At 44.7% G+C, this 16,494-nt stretch overlaps 2 protein-coding genes across 2 annotated transcripts in view; one reads left to right on the top strand and one right to left on the bottom strand.

The window, feature by feature from the left end:
• Positions 1-2,986, bottom strand: part of LOC129844747 (cytohesin-2-like) — an 18,764-nt gene extending 15,778 nt beyond the window's left edge. Inside the window, exons 1-3 of the mRNA XM_055912831.1 lie at positions 2,766-2,986; positions 329-411; positions 106-170 (exon numbers count right to left, since the gene is read on the bottom strand). Of these exons, the coding sequence (XP_055768806.1) occupies positions 106-170; positions 329-411; positions 2,766-2,784 (167 nt within the window). The 5' untranslated portion in view covers positions 2,785-2,986. The remainder of the gene's footprint in view (positions 1-105; positions 171-328; positions 412-2,765) is intronic.
• A 688-nt stretch (positions 2,987-3,674) lies between these two features.
• Positions 3,675-16,166, top strand: LOC129844748 (ras-related C3 botulinum toxin substrate 2-like). The gene is made up of 7 exons (XM_055912832.1): positions 3,675-3,850; positions 7,963-8,034; positions 8,196-8,313; positions 8,510-8,572; positions 13,862-14,021; positions 14,762-14,895; positions 15,623-16,166. The coding sequence occupies exons 1-6, from the start codon at positions 3,816-3,818 to the stop codon at positions 14,890-14,892; spliced, it is 579 nt and encodes a 192-aa protein (XP_055768807.1). The 5' UTR covers positions 3,675-3,815; the 3' UTR covers positions 14,893-14,895; positions 15,623-16,166.
• Positions 16,167-16,494: the final 328 nt, after the last annotated feature.

Genomic DNA, 16,494 nt, shown 5'->3' with positions numbered 1-16,494 from the left:
GGTGAGCAGGCTATGAATAGGGGGTGAATAGGGAATGCACAAGCCTAATGGTTAAAAAGAGGAACAGTCATAATGGTTTAGGATAAAAGATTAAAGGCCACTCACTTCTCCTCTGTAGACTCAAAGTCTTGAACTTCTGCCATGACTTTGTCAATCTCCATCTTTAGCTTCTGGAAAAGGATGTTCAGACAAGGGTGATTCATAGACCATAGATCTGTGTGTGTGTGTGTGTGTGTGTATGTGTGTGTATGTGTGTATGTGTGTGTGTGTGTGCGTGCGTGCGTGCGTGTGTGTGTGTGTGTGTGTGTGTATGTGTGTGTGTGTTTACCTGGATGTCCTCTAGCAGGTCTCTCTTATGCATCTTCATGCTCTCGATCTCCAACCTCTCGTCTGCAGTGAAATCTGAAGACACTGTAGTGGAGACACGACAACAGGAGGGTTATTATCTGAAGACAATGTAGTGGAGACACGACAACAGGAGGGTTATTATCTGAAGACACTGTAGTGGAGACACGACAACAGGAGGGTTATTATCTGAAGACAATGTAGTGGAGACACGACAACAGGAGGGTTATTATCTGAAGACAATGTAGTGGAGACACGACAACAGGAGGGTTATTATCTGAAGACAATGTAGTGGAGACACGACAACAGGAGGGTTATTATCTGAAGACACTGTAGTGGAGACACGACAACAGGAGGGTTATTATCTGAAGACACTGTAGTGGAGACACGACAACAGGAGGGTTATTATCTGAAGACACTGTAGTGGAGACACGACAACAGGAGGGTTATTATCTGAAGACACTGTAGTGGAGACACGACAACAGGAGGGTTATTATCTGAAGACAATGTAGTGGAGACACGACAACAGGAGGGTTATTATCTGAAGACAATGTAGTGGAGACACGACAACAGGAGGGTTATTATCTGAAGACACTGTAGTGGAGACTCAACAACAGGAGGGTTATTATCTGAAGACAGGCGAGAAGAGAAGGAGATCGAGGAAGAGGAGGGGAGAAGAGAAGGAGATGGAGGAAGAGAAGGAGAGAAGAGATGGAGGAAGAGGAGAAGAAGAATATGAGGAGGATGATGACCAAAAAAGAGGAGTAAAATGGAGGAGGAAGAGGAGGAGGAAGAGAAAGAAGCGTCCATTCAAAAGCACCAGAAGTCCACAACATCTCATCAGATGGCCTACAGTTAAAAACAAATCCCTGTTACGTACATCTGCAAGATAATCTTAACCAAATGAAAAGCACATTACAGGCAAACCACTGAACCGGCCACAGGAGAGATTTAGCATCAAATGAACAGGAAGAAGGCCAGAATATGACTAGTATCGTTCATAGGAACGATACCAGTCATCACCACAAGCCGTTCAGATACACCACACAGGCATCTCATCACATTGTGTTTCCACTCTCTCTTTCACAACCCTTCATCCCACAGCTGTCTGTCTCTACTCCTACCTGATGAGCTCTCGGCTACTAACTTTGTGCGTGGTATGCAAATGCATGCGCTACTGTGTTAATGTAATAGTGAATGTGGTATTGCCCAGTTTAGTTATAGTAGGCTAGATATTTATACACACGATGTTCCGGTGTTTTCTATATGTTGGTGAAGCTGTGAAAGTAATGCATTAGGAGGAATATAAAATAAGTCTAACCAAACTTTTGTAAGTCTAACCAAACCCACGTTGTTTATATTCATCCAAGCATGTCAACCATGAGCCAGAGTATTTTTGTGGGGGGGGGATGTAACCGTGTGTGTGTGTGTGTGTGTGTGTGTGTGTGTGTGTGTGTGTGTGTGTGTGTGTGTGTGTGTGTGTGTGTGTGTGTGTGTGTGTGTGTGTGTGTGTGTGTGTGTGTGTGTGTGTGTGTGTGTGTGTGTGTGTGTGTGTGTGTGTGTGTGTGTGAGAGAGAGAAGGGTGTTGGCCCTAACTTAAGAGGTTAAAGAAGAATATCAACAAGCAGCAGTTTTGGTTAGTTAGTGTTAGATATGGGCTATTATACTGCTGTTAAACAGCTAACCACTAGTTCTCTGTTCTACACCCTTCCTACAGCCTGTAATATGACTCGAAACACACACACTGACATGACCAAAATGATATTTAGCTTCAAAATAATCTGTGTAACTCCATGAAATTAAGTTTTTGGATGACATATTTACGTTATATTTTACAAAGCATTTTAACAAGAAATGCAATTTAGCTACATAATAGCCGTTTTGTATCTCAAGGAAATGAAGTTTGGAGATGCCATATTTATGTAATGATTTCAAATGTCGCCTATCCTAACACATAATAAAACAAGCCGGGTCCCAGACATGTCTGTGCTTTGGCCAACTCACGGCTATAGCATGGCAATGAGTGACAAGGACTTGGTATGATAGCACAGACAGACTGTCGCTCAGGCTACAATAAATCCTCCATCCTTTTAGGTGTCATGGCAATGAGCATGAAGTAGTCCTTCATTCATAAAGGTGTCACCATTCCCCTTTCTGTCATGGTCATTTCACAGTGTTTCGAAACAGGAGGGATGTCAGTGGAAAGGAAGGATATGAAATAGTTCCTCTTGCAAGACCATGAAAACGTACACTAATTTGTAGAAAATATGTTACAATAATGTTATAAACAGGTAGGGTAATTCAAGATAATAATGTCTACCACTATGATTACCTTTGGTAGCAATGCTTCTATTCACAGGTGAGAATAACATTTTAGACCCTGAATTGAAATGCAATAACAACTTAAAAAGTGAATTTACCCATTTGGCAATCGGTCATTGGCACACAGGAGAAACGGTCAAAATCGGTAGCCTACGGACCCTATAGACTACAGGTATTTAAACATGACAGAGTAACAAACCGGTGTCGTCCATGCAAACTCCACAGCTCGATAATGTAAAGTGACAGTCAAGATTATCTTGTTGCAACACACCCCCCTCTCTCTCCCGTCACATTATAGGCTCGAGGCTGAAGATCAACGTTGTCAGAACAGAAGTGGACGTTTCCGCAATGATGTAGCAACTGCCTCAATGTAGATTTATGTTACAGTTTACTGTAAAGGAGTGTTTTACTTGAAAACTGAACCATTTTTATAATCAAACAAAATGACGAGTAGGCTATTGTATTGTGTGTAATGTATAAATAGACTTTCACAAAGTGGTTATCGACATGTTGACCAGAATTAACCAATAACAGACCGAGGGGATAAAAACTTTCCTCCTGGATAAATTGCACCAAATCGCCCTCTAGTGTTTTTAAATGAACCTTACAGTTCAGTCAACAGGCCCAAAAGTTATTTATAGATGAGCAACTTATTGTCATTGAAAGAGTCAGTGATGATGATGATGACGATGATGATGATGATTATTATGCATTTGAAAGTGTATGATGTATATTTCAAACATATCTTACATTTCAATGTGTGATGGCAGGCTATGTTTACTGTGTGTGTGTGTGTGGGGGGGGGGGGGGGGGTCTGTGTATGTGTATGTGTGTTTGTGCATGCTGCAACAGTGAAAGAGAGAGAGAGAGAAAGAGAGACAGAGCGAGAGAGAATGAGAGACAGAGCGAGAGAGAGAGAGACAGAGATAGGAAGAGAGAGAGAGAGAGAGGGGAAGAGAGAGAGAGAGAGAGGAAGAGAGGAAGAGAAAGCGAGAGATCACTCAGTAATCGAGAGAGAGATAGAGGTGAGTGCTGTAGCAACTTCCTGCTGTTGCATGAGGCGTTGAATTGCAGTTATTTTCTCTCTGTCTGAAACTCTCACAGACTGTTACACAGAGAGAAGCGGGAGCTGACTCAGGCTAAGCAGGATGCAGGCTATCAAATGTGTTGTTGTGGGAGATGGGTAAGTGTTTTTCATTTTCATTTATCACATGATATCTTAGTGCTCTGATTTAGTCATTGGTTCAATGAGCGATCGAACCCTAAATGAGTTGTATTGGCCTCTCAGTATATGAAGCCAAGAGTGGAAGTGTGTTGATGTCTTCACTTTCTCTGTTCTGGGTGACTTCAAGTTCTTCTCTTTCTGTTCTCTTTTTACATCTATAGAAATACACGTACAGATCAGTTCATTCACAAATCATGTAACAGATTATGAACCTGAGTCTGTTGAGAGACCCAGAGGTTTGTTGATACTACTAATCAGGTGTATCCGAAGATAAAGAGTTAAAATAGCTTCCACAGTTAGTGCAGTTCCCTACTACTCATTACTTAGTTCATCATTAGTTAACACACAACTATCTTTCATACAGCTTCAATGAATCTGAAGCCCAAAGCCAACTTCAATGGAGTGGCACGGCAGAATAGAGCACTATGTAACATGGGACAGTCTTGGCTGTGGATAGGAGAAACCAACACAGTCATAGCAGCTGTATAGTACACGCCAGGACATGCATTTCAAATGCTGGCATGTAAGAGGATCACTGGGACAGTGTCCCAAATGGCACCCAATTCCCTATGTAGTGCACTACTTTTCACCAGAGCCCCTGGGCCTTGTTCAACAGTAAGGCACTATATAAAGAATAGAATGCCATTTGGGACACATAACATGTGTAGTTCAGAGCAGCTGAAACTAGGTAAATACACACATCATGAAGGAGTGATTTGATTGGCTCAGAATAGGATAGAATAGAATAGTGGCTGGTAAATCTCTCTCTGTTATTGATGGTCATAACACATGGACCAGTCGTCCTATCTATACTGCATATAGCTTCATTTCAGGTCACTTGTCTGACATGTTCAAGGTTGTGTTTTGCAACTCAAAGGTGTGTCGTGTCACGCTCAGTTTGTTCGATGGCTCAGTGACAAAAGTCAGGATTTTCATCTACAGTATGTATGGAGGCCCCCATTTCTGTTCTCATTCACATTGTCTGTGAATTCATGGAACTGTGAGGTATGTTAAAACACTGGACCCCAAGGTGTCCTAACAGACCTGGTTTACTAGGACACTGAGAGATGATGAGGTAAAGGTCCTATTGTTAGAAGAGGACTGTGTCCTATCAGACCTGGTTTACTAGGACACTGAGAGATGATGAGGTAGAGGTCCTATTGTTAGGAGAGGAGAGTGTCCTATCAGACCTGGTTTACTAGGATACTGAGAGATGATGAGGTAAAGGTCCTATTGTTAGAAGAGGGGTGTGTCCTATCAGACCTGGTTTACTAGGACACTGAGAGATGATGAGGTAGAGGTCCTATTGTTAGGAGAGGAGAGTGTCCTATCAGACCTGGTTTACTAGGACACTGAGAGATGATGAGGTAGAGGTCCTATTGTTAGGAGAGGACTGTGTCCTATCAGACCTGGTTTACTAGGACACTGAGAGATGATGAGGTAGAGGTCCTATTGTTAGGAGAGGACTGTGTCCTATCAGACCTGGTTTACTAGGACACTGAGAGATGATGAGGTAGAGGTCCTATTGTTAGGAGAGGACTGTGTCCTATCAGACCTGGTTTACTAGGACACTGAGAGATGATGAGGTAGAGGTCCTATTGTTAGGAGAGGAGTGTGTCCTATCAGACCTGGTTTACTAGGACTGAGAGCTGATGAGGTAGAGGTCCTATTGTTAGGAGAAGAGTGTGTCCTATCAGACCTGGTTTACTAGGACACTGAGAGATGATGAGGTAGAGGTCCTGTTGTTAGGAGAGGAGGGTGTCCTATCAGACCTTGTTTACTAGGACACTGAGAGATGATGAGGTAGAGGTCCTATTGTTAGGAGAGGGGTGTGTCCAATCAGACCTGGTTTACTAGGACACTGAGAGATGATGAGGTAGAGGTCCTATTGTTAGGAGAGGAGAGTGTCCTATCAGACCTGGTTTACTAGGATACTGAGAGATGATGAGGTAGAGGTCCTATTGTTAGGAGAGGGTAACATGGCCTTACAGAGAGGGGAGTGTTATTGTTGTCATATTCATTGTGTCATGAAGTACATCAGTTATACAAAGATGAGGGGACATCATTGTCCAGACAGTTATTGTCTGTGTACCAAATTACACCCTATTCCCAATGGGGCGCTGGTCAAAAGTAGTGCACTAAGTAGGGAATAGGTTGCCATTTGGGACGTGGAGAGTGTAAACAACCTGTTTTCAGTGTACACAGAGAGAGAGAGAGAGAGAGAGAGAGAGAGAGAGAGAGAGAGAGATGGGGGATGAGAGAGAGTGAAAGAGAGAGAGAAAGAGAGAGAGAAAGAGAGCGCACCATTACCAGACATCTAGTTAGATAGTCAGAAAAACAGAATGAAAGTGAGATAAATACCAAAAAGGATCTATTTCCTGTTTTTCAGTGCTGACTGACAGTTTTAATCAGGGCTTGTGTTCGCAAAGTGTCTCAGAGTAGGAGTGCTGATCTAGAATCTGTTTAGGCTTAGAGATCACAAAGAACGAGACATGGGGGACCTGATCCTAGATCAGCACACCTCGTCTGAGATGCTGTGTGAATACAGGCCCGGTTCCCATTGGCACATTTTGTCAGCATCATTTTCACAAGCCCCCTGCTTGTAACATTAGCTCTACATGTTTCAGTATTGTATGTGTATCACGCTTAGAAGTTTTATAATATGCCAATAGTATGCAGACATTTGCCCCACAGCCTCTGTCTCTTAAACAAGTGTTTTTGGTGAAGGAGGAAGGAGGTTATGGTAAAACCCAGACAGACTCATCACTCTCTAAAACACAAGCTGGCTTCCTGTAAACCATGTGACCTACTCTGGTTGCCGTGGTTATGAGCCCTTGTCAACCTCTGTGACCTCTGTGAGTAGCACGCTGGATATGAGTGTTTGTAAAAATGACACAAATGGAAATATTGAATACGAAACAGACTGAAAAATGACAGAGTATTTGTGTTAGTTTATTTTCTCATGTTTAATGTGATGAAGAAGCAGGTTGTTTTCAATGAGGAAGAAGATAGACAGAGAGATAGAGACCTGTAGTCATCATACTAGAAGGTTATGCTACGTCTTCTTCAACAACGGTTCAGTGGAAAAACAAGATGTCCGCCGATGAGAAAGATGATAGACTTGGCTTAAGTTGGCTATATGAGGTTCACGTATTACTCAACACACTGATGTAGTTCTAACCCAAGTCATGATGTTGATGAAGTTGACACATGACAGAACACATTGGGGAAATGGAATGTGATTGGTTGATTCCCCGTGAAATATGCTTACTTGTTGTTTATGGCCAAACCCAGCTTCCTTTGTTCAGAGTGGAGTCGTTTGATTGAGCTGTTGGATATGGAACAGAGCCTTGAAAATGCTTTAATGTTTTCATTGTCTATTTCATGTGTTTAAACGGTGTAGGGAACCCACTGGGCACAGACGTCATTTCAACGTCTAGTTTGGATTTACATTTGGTTGATTTGTCAACTAACGTGAACTCAACATGAAATCAACAACAATCTCATCAGGTCATTGGATTTAGGTTCAAAGTTGACGACTTGTTGCAAATTCAATCAGTTTTGTACATTGATTCAATGTCATCACGTCTTTTTTTCCTGAACTGACACGAAAACAACGTTGATTCAACCAGTGTTTTCACAGTGGGACGTTGCATTTCCCCACTAATGGTTAAGGTTATAGCTGTTTAAATGACCACTGTGTCCTATTGAAAACGTTGATGTGTATTGTTCCTGTGTGTTTCAGAGCTGTTTAAATGACCACTGTGTCCTATTGAAAACGTTGATGTGTATTGTCCCTGTGTGTTTCAGAGCTGTTTAAATGACCACTGAATCCTATTGAAAACGTTGATGTGTATTGTTCCTGTGTGTTTCAGAGCTGTTTAAATGACCACTGTGTCCTATTGAAAACGTTGATGTGTATTGTCTCTGTGTGTTTCAGAGCTGTTTAAATGACCACTGAGTCCTATTGAAAACGTTGATGTGTATTGTCCCTGTGTGTTTCAGAGCTGTTTAAATGACCACTGAGTCCTATTGAAAACGTTGATGTGTATTGTCCCTGTGTGTTTCAGAGCTGTGGGGAAAACATGTCTTCTCATCAGCTACACAACCAACGCTTTCCCTGGAGAATACATCCCTACCGTGTGAGTACACACACACACACACACACACACACACACACACACACACACACACACACACACACACACACACACACACACACACACACACACACACACACACACACACACACACACTTGATATGTACAGTGCACTAGAAAGGCGTGTGTTTTCTCTCCCTCAGCTTTGATAACTACTCAGCCAATGTGATGGTGGACAGTAAGCCAGTCAACCTGGGTCTCTGGGATACAGCAGGACAGGAGGACTATGACAGACTGAGACCACTGTCCTACCCACAGACGGTACACACACACACACACACACACACACACACATGGATTTATATATAATACACACACACACATACACAAACCTAATTGAGTCTGGTGTCCTGTGTTAATGCATAGAGCTTGATCTCTCTCTCTCTCTCTCTCTCTCTCTCTCTCTCTCTCTCTCTCTCTCTCTCTCTCTCTCTCTCTCTCTCTCTCTCTCTCTCAGGACGTGTTCCTCATCTGTTTCTCTCTGGTAAGCCCAGCCTCCTACGAGAACGTCAGAGCCAAGGTGATCCTCTCTAGATTCTACCTGTATCTCTCACATTCACGGTTGGCGTTGTGAAATTCAATCATTCATTCATTGAAATTTCCCAATTATTTTCTGTGATGCCTTTTCAACATGTTAATTGGTCATTTGATATTCAGCCTGCAGAATTGACTGAACCGAAGTTGAGTTAAGTCCCATAATTCATAAAGCTGTATTGAGGTGAATTGAATTGAGCCCTAATGGAAATGTCAGTTATTATTCAAAGAGCATGTCCTACTATTGACCACTAGATGGCGGTGTGTCCCCACACTGTCAGAGGGACTGTTTGCTCCTACTGTGTCGATCCTCTCTCCTCTGTCTAGTCCAATGAAAGCACTTTGGATATTTTTAAACATATTTTCATTATTATTTTCAAGATCTTTTCATTGTTTCTACATAGTCTATTCAGCGTTGAGACAGAACAGTGTGGGTGTGAAATGCAACATCCGTCATCACTTGGGAACAAGGACCTTGACTTTTTTATTTGAGATATTTTTTCTTCTTTTATTGGTTTCCACATATTAAACCTAGAATCCTTAGTTGCTACATCCTTTTTTTGGCTTATAAATTACTAATATTTAGCTATTGATTGTTGAAGAATATACCTTATGAATGCCTCATGAGCTTAGATTAACTGTCGTACCCCATCAGAACCCAAAATATAAGCTTGTTTTACTCAAATGTAAACTAATACTGTATAGCCTCAAAACATGTTTAAAATGATACATTTGATATCATGGATGGTCAGTCCTTGCATCCTTAGCTCTGTCTATGAATTTGAGAATAGTTACATTTCTCCGGCCCCTTACCGTAGTTTTTTAGCAAAACAGGGGCGTTTTTTTATCGTTTCGATTAAGGATTGTAGCTTTAATGATGCAACATAACAAAACTATTTCCTTCTTCAGGTGGAGAGAGGGTGGGGGTGTGACATAAAGTCTCAAATAGGACTTCTTTCATGCTGCAATAAGCCATGAACACATTGATAGTAAGCCTCCATAGTGAGGGAGCCCACCCGTCCCCCCCCCCCGTCCCCCCGTGCCAACGCTCCGTCTCCCAACCAGACGATGAAGGTGTTAAATATCTATTAGATGTCAGGTGCATTGGGTCAGGGCCGGAGCAGAGGGCCACACGGGGATGGGTCCCCCGGGAGAGGTTCAGGCAGCCCCGCCACACAAGGCCAATTTTCAGATATTAATTATAATATTAAACAATAGTTGTTTATTTATTTTAACACATGAGTTCTGTAGTCTTCAAATACAAAGACATTAACACATAATCATGTCATATGACAGCAATGTTTGAAATGGTCTCTGAAGTGAGGCCTCTCCTCCCCCTCCCCAGAGACCCACTCCCAGGCCGCTCCAGCCCCTCCCCAGAGACCCACTCCCAGGACGCTCCAGCCCCTCCCCAGAGACCCACTCCCAGGCCGCTCCACCCCCTCCCCAGAGATCCACTCCCAGGCCGCTCCACCCCGTCCCCAGAGACGCACTCCCAGGCCGCTCCACCCACTCCCCAGAGACGCACTCCCAGGCCACTCCACCCCCTCCCCAGAGACGCACTCCCAGGCCGCTCCATCCCCTCCCCAGAGACGCACTCCCAGGCCGCTCCATCCCCTCCCCAGAGACCCACTCCCAGGCCGCTCCACCCCCTCCCCAGTGACGCACTCCCAGGCCGCTCCACCCCCTCCCCAGAGACGCACTCCCAGGCCGCTGCACCCCCTCCCCAGAGACCCACTCCCAGGCCACTCCACCCCCTCCCCAGAGACCCACTCCCAGGCCGCTCCACCCCCTCCCCAGAGACGCACTCCCAGGCCGCTCCACCCTCTCCCCAGAGACCCCCGCCCAGGCCGCTCCACCCCCTCCCCAGAGACGCGCTCCCAGGCCGCTCCATCCCCTCACCGGAGACGCACTCCCAGGCCGCTCCACCCCCTCCTCAGAGACGCACTCCCAGGCCGCTCCACCCCCTCACGAGAGACCAACTCCCAGGCCGCTCCACCCCCTCACCGGAGACCCACTCCCAGGCCGCTCCATCCCCTCCCCAGAGACCCACTCCCAGGCCGCTCCACCCCCTCCCCAGTGACGCACTCCCAGGCCGCTCCACCCCCTCCCCAGAGACGCACTCCCAGGCCGCTGCACCCCCTCCCCAGAGACCCACTCCCAGGCCACTCCACCCCCTCCCCAGAGACCCACTCCCAGGCCGCTCCACCCCCTCCCCAGAGACGCACTCCCAGGCCGCTCCATCCCCTCACCGGAGACGCACTCCCAGGCCGCTCCACCCCCTCCTCAGAGACGCACTCCCAGGCCGCTCCACCCCCTCCCCAGAGACGCACTCCCAGGCCGCTCCACCCCCTCCCCAGAGACCCACTCCCAGGCCGCGCCACTCCCTCCCCAGAGACCCACTCCCAGGTCGCTCCACCCCCTACCCAGAGACCTAATCCCAGGCTACTCCACCCCCGCCCCAGAGACCTAATCCCAGGCTGCTCCACCCCCTCCCAGAGACCAACTCACAGGCTGCTCCACCCCTCCCCAGAGACCCAATCCCAGTGTGTCCTCCCCTCCAGTTCCTGACCCAGATGTTAATAAATATATGTTTGTTGTCAGATGAACCAGGTCAGGTGAACCAGGTTAGGGTCAGAGCAGAGAACCATAGAAGCAAGGGTCCCATGGAAAAGGGTCGTGCAGTCCCGCACAGGGCTAGGGAGTAACTGATTTAATGTAATCTGATTACAAAAAAAACTGTAACTGTAATCAGTTAAGTTACCAGCAAAAATATTGCAATCAGATTACAAATACTTTTGAAAAACAAGATAATTACTACTTGGATTACTTGAAATTCATAAAGGATGTTTGTGACATAATAATTGCTGAAACCTTTCTGTTTTCTCCATGACATTCAAATCAGCATTAGAAAACATTGAAGTTTGTTCCAGCTGAGTGAGTCTGACCAGTCAGAGATCACTATGATGACACCAAACGTGTGAAAGTAATCAGATTACGTTACTGAGTTTTGAGTATTCCAAAAGTTACGCTACTGATGACAGTTTTGGACAGGTAACTAGTAACTGTAATGGATTACATTTAGAAAGTAACCTACCAATCCATGTCCTGCCCCTCAAAACAAATGCCCCTCACAATGTCTGTCTGATTTAAGGGAAGTATAAATAAATCACTGGTAATATGAGACAAAGACATCAGAACACATTTATTTAATGTAACAACGGAGGTGTAGCAACACCTGGGTCTATGTTACCAATCAACAATGATGTTTCCTCCCAAAGGACATACTGGTTCAGTCTAAGTATAACAGACAGGCCTCCCAAGTAGTGTAAAGAGGTCTGTTTCTTGACTGTGTCCATCTCGCTACTAATAACCTAAATGAAAGCTAGACAGTTATGGAGCATCGAAAATTCCTAAAACGATGGATAGAGGACTATTTTTTCCAAATGTTGACAGTGATGAAATGTTACCGATTTTCAGCGTGGCCCTCCCTCTAGCCCTCATGGAGGAGCGATTAAGACCCCCGGGTCAAAATGAGTTTGACAGCTCTGATGTAGTGTGTGATGGAACACACTACATCAGATCAGACATCAGTTGTTCCAGTAAGAGGAACCATCTGACTAGCACGGTAACACATGCAACAACATCACACTTTGTTGTGCATAACCTTGTCAAGGCTGGAGTTAAGGTGAAGAGAACCTCTAGGGGGCAGAGTTCCCTAGTCATCCCCAAACATCTGACAGAGTATGGACTATACGTAACCGGTATGGTTTGATCATGGGACACGACTAGAACCTGGGCAGTAAAGTGGCTGGTCCCCCTGGCAGCGGTCACAGGTGGAGTCCATGTCAGGGTGCATGTAGATAGTCTATACTTGGTCTAGTGCATATGCATAGTTTTAATTGATTGAGACTATGTGTCGCACAAATAGAGTAGAAGTGATGTCTCAATGACACACACATTCACATTCTCACACACATTCTATTGAGTAGAATCCAAAGTACAGTCTTTTAGTCCCTTCTTATCTGAAGAGACTCTTCAGAACACTCCATTTGGATCTGGCTTTTAAGACATATCTAGTCTTGTTTGTAAGGATTGTTTTCAATAGCTAGCCCACACTAAACAATCCACTAATATTAATATTTTGCCCCTTCACTCTCTTCTCCATCCAATGCCCAAAGTATTTTTGCGTTTTCTGTTTCTCCTTGCTGTTTTACTTCTGTCACCATGGCGACCGGGTCCCTATACCGCAAATGTTGTTCTATACCGATACTAGATTATCACAGAGTGTTGCTATGGGTCACAACATGATGGAATGATGCTTTCCCCTTTGTGTTGAGTTTCTATCCGTATGCTCAAGTGTGTTTGTTTGTGTGTGTACCGACACACAGTATATTTATCATAGGACACAGTGTACCCACAAACAGTATATTGATCATAGGACACAGTGTATCAACATACAGTATATTTATCATAGGACACAGTGTACCCACAAACAGTATATTTATCATAGGACACAGTGTATCAACATACAGTATATTTATCATAGGACACAGTGTACCCACATACAGTATATTTATCATAGGACACAGTGTACCAACATACAGTATATTTATCATAGGACACAGTGTACCCACATACAGTATATTTATCATAGGACACAGTGTACCAACATACAGTATATTTATCATAGGACACAGTGTACCAACATACAGTATATTTATCATAGGACACAGTGTACCCACATACAGTATATTTATCATAGGACACAGTGTACCAACATACAGTATATGTATCATAGGACACAGTGTACCCACATACAGTATATTTATCATAGGACACAGTGTACCAACATACAGTATATTTATCATAGGACACAGTGTACCAAACACAAGCACACAATGGTTCCACACGGGACGAGACCCATAATCATCTGCGCAATACACGCGAGACGAAAGCCAAAACAACAGAGCACAGGTCTCACACGGCCATGGGAACAATAATCGACAGGACAATGGTGAACAAAGGGCACACTTATACAATTACTAATCAAATGGAATACCGGCCAGGTGTGTGTAATGACAGTTCTGGAGGGATACGTGACAGTCTCTCTCTCTCTCTCTCTCTCTCTCTCTCTCTCTCTCTCTCTCTCTCTCTCTCTCTCTCTGTGTATCCAGAGGTGAGGATGACTGGTGGCTAAGAGTAGATAATAAAATAGTTCTTCATCCATTTCTCTCTCTCCTCCTCCACCCCCCTTATCTCTCTCTTTCTTTAGTGGTACCCAGAGGTGCGTCACCACTGCCCGTCAACCCCAATCATCCTCGTGGGTACTAAGCTGGATCTGAGGGACGAGAAGGAGACCATCGAGAAGCTCAAAGAGAAGAAACTGGCCTCCATCACCTACCCACAAGGCCTAGCGCTGGCCAAGGACGTTGGTAGGTCATTGCATATAATAATCCATTGCTTTTTATGATGATGGAATTGAATTTTGTAAAGTACTCTAAAGTACTTTGTGTTAACAGCTGACGTAAATAGGGTTTTATAAAATACAGTACATTTGATTGATTGACATTTTGTTTTCCAAGTGTTCTATGACTAGTATTAAATGAGAGGAGCTGAACCAATTTATTCAGACAGCATCTCCTCAGATTGATATCTGAGATGAATGTTTACATGAATGGAGAATGAAGTTCCTATCTGGGTTGTCTGCATGTACACAGTTCTCTCTCTCCCTCTCTCCATGGGAAACATATGTTTATATTGCCAAAGCATGGGAAGTAGATAATAAACAAAAGTAAAACAAACAACAAAAATGAACAGTTAACATTACACTCACAGAAGTTCCAAAATAATAAGGACATTTCAAATGTCATATTATGTCGATATACAGTGTTGTAACGATGTGCAAATAGTTAAAGTACAAAAGGGAAAATAAGTAAACATAGATATGGGTTGTATTTACAATGGTGTTTGTTCTTCACTGGTTGCCCTTTTCTTGTGGCAACAGGTCACAAATATTGCTGCTGTGATGGCACACTGTGGAATTTCATCTCTCTCTCTCTCTCTCTCTCTCTCTGTCTCCTGCTTCCCCTCCCTCCCTCCCTCCTCATTCTCTATCTATCTATCTATCTATCTTCCTCTCTCCCCCACCCTCCCACCCTCCCTCCCTCCCCAGACTCTGTGAAGTACCTGGAGTGTTCTGCTCTGACCCAGCGTGGCCTGAAGACAGTGTTTGACGAGGCTATCAGGGCAGTACTCTGCCCACAGCCAACCAAGGTCGGGAAGAAGAAATGTCTACTGCTCTAACAGGTGAGAGGGAGGCAGGGAGGGAGAGAGGGTGAGGGGGAAGAAGGGAGAACGAGAGGTAGGGAGGGAAGGAGGAAGAGGGAGGGAAGGAGGTAGGGATGGGGGAGGGAGAGAGAGGGAGGGGGAAGAAGGGAGAACGAGAGGTAGGGAGGGAAGGAGGAAGAGGGAGGGAAGGAGGCAGGGAGGGAGAGAGAGAGGGGGAGGGGGAAGAAGGGAGAACGAGAGGTAGGGAGGGAAGGAGGAAGAGGGAGGGATGGGGAGGGAGAGAGGGGGAGGGGGAAGAAGGGAGAACGAGAGGTAGGGAGGGAAGGAGGAAGAGGGAGGGAAGGAGGCAGGGAGGGAGGGAGAGAGGGGGAGGGGGAAGAAGGGAGAACGAGAGGTAGGGAGGGAAGGAGGAGAGGGAGGGAAGGAGGCAGGGAGGGAGAGAGGGGGAGGGGGAAGAAGGGAGAACGAGAGGTAGGGAGGGAAGGAGGAAGAAGGAGGGATGGGGGAGGGAGAGAGAGTGAGAGGCAGGGCCTCTGCCCACAGCCCACCAAGGTTAGGAAGAAGTGATGCCTAGTTCTCTAACTGATGAGAGAGATGGAGGGAGGGAGCGAGGTCGAGGGAGAGATAGAGGTTTGGAATCTCTGAAAACAAAGACGGCTATAGTGGTGGATAGGAGGGTGAGAAAGCTAGAGATCCTAAAGTCTGTCTACATTATTCTCTCCATCTGTTGTTGTTGTTCCTCTAGATGCAGCTAAGAGTGAAAACGGACAACGAACAAACCAGGGAGCAAGATGTTATCTTAAAAAGGCCTTTTAGTTTTACTGTGCTACAAGAAAGAGCATTGACTTATGAAAGCCTACATGGTTAAATAAATCTGAAATACTATAATTAAGTGATGTTAATTATATTACGAAGGTCTCTGATGTGTGCTTGTTTGCTACGGGTCTGTAATGTATGATATAGGTACACAATATTCATCATCTGAATAATATACTGTAATATTTTCCCCTCGACTGTGAAGGTGGTATTTGACCTTGATGTAAGTGCGTACCACATGGCACCCTATTCCCTATGTGCACTTCTGACCAGAGCCCTAGTGCACCACATAGGGAATTGGGTGTTAATTGGGACACACCAGATATTGTGTTGGTATACAATTCAACTCAATTTGCAAACACTGCCATGATCATCATCGTTATTATGAGTTGTAGTTTGATGAAGCCATCTGTCCAATGTGTCTTGATCTGTTTCCAACCACTATATAAAGGACTGTTTATCTGTAATATCAATCTGGATTAATTGTGTTAATTAATTGATGGTAATGGGTTAGGGTTAGGGTTATTCATGCATTGCAATGAGGTCGAGAGAGAGAGAGAGAGAGAGAGAGAGAGAGAGAGAGAGAGAGAGAGAGAGAGAGAGAGAGAGAGAGAGAGAGAGAGAGAGAGAGAGAGAGAGAGAGAGAGAGAGAGAGAGAGAGAGAGAGAGAGAGAGAGAGAGAGAGAGAGAGAGAGAGAGAGAGAGAGAGAGAGAGAGAGAGAGAGAGAGAGAGAGGTATTCTGTATGTGGGTTTTTTCATTGTTTCTGGAAGCTTTTTGTTATCACAATTCACATCTTCAT

The sequence above is a fragment of the Salvelinus fontinalis genome, unplaced genomic scaffold, assembly GCF_029448725.1.
Source record: "Salvelinus fontinalis isolate EN_2023a unplaced genomic scaffold, ASM2944872v1 scaffold_0222, whole genome shotgun sequence".
Lineage (NCBI taxonomy): Eukaryota > Metazoa > Chordata > Actinopteri > Salmoniformes > Salmonidae > Salvelinus > Salvelinus fontinalis.
The sequence above is the reverse complement of the archived record's forward strand: the minus strand, read 5'-3'. Positions and strand labels throughout refer to the sequence as shown.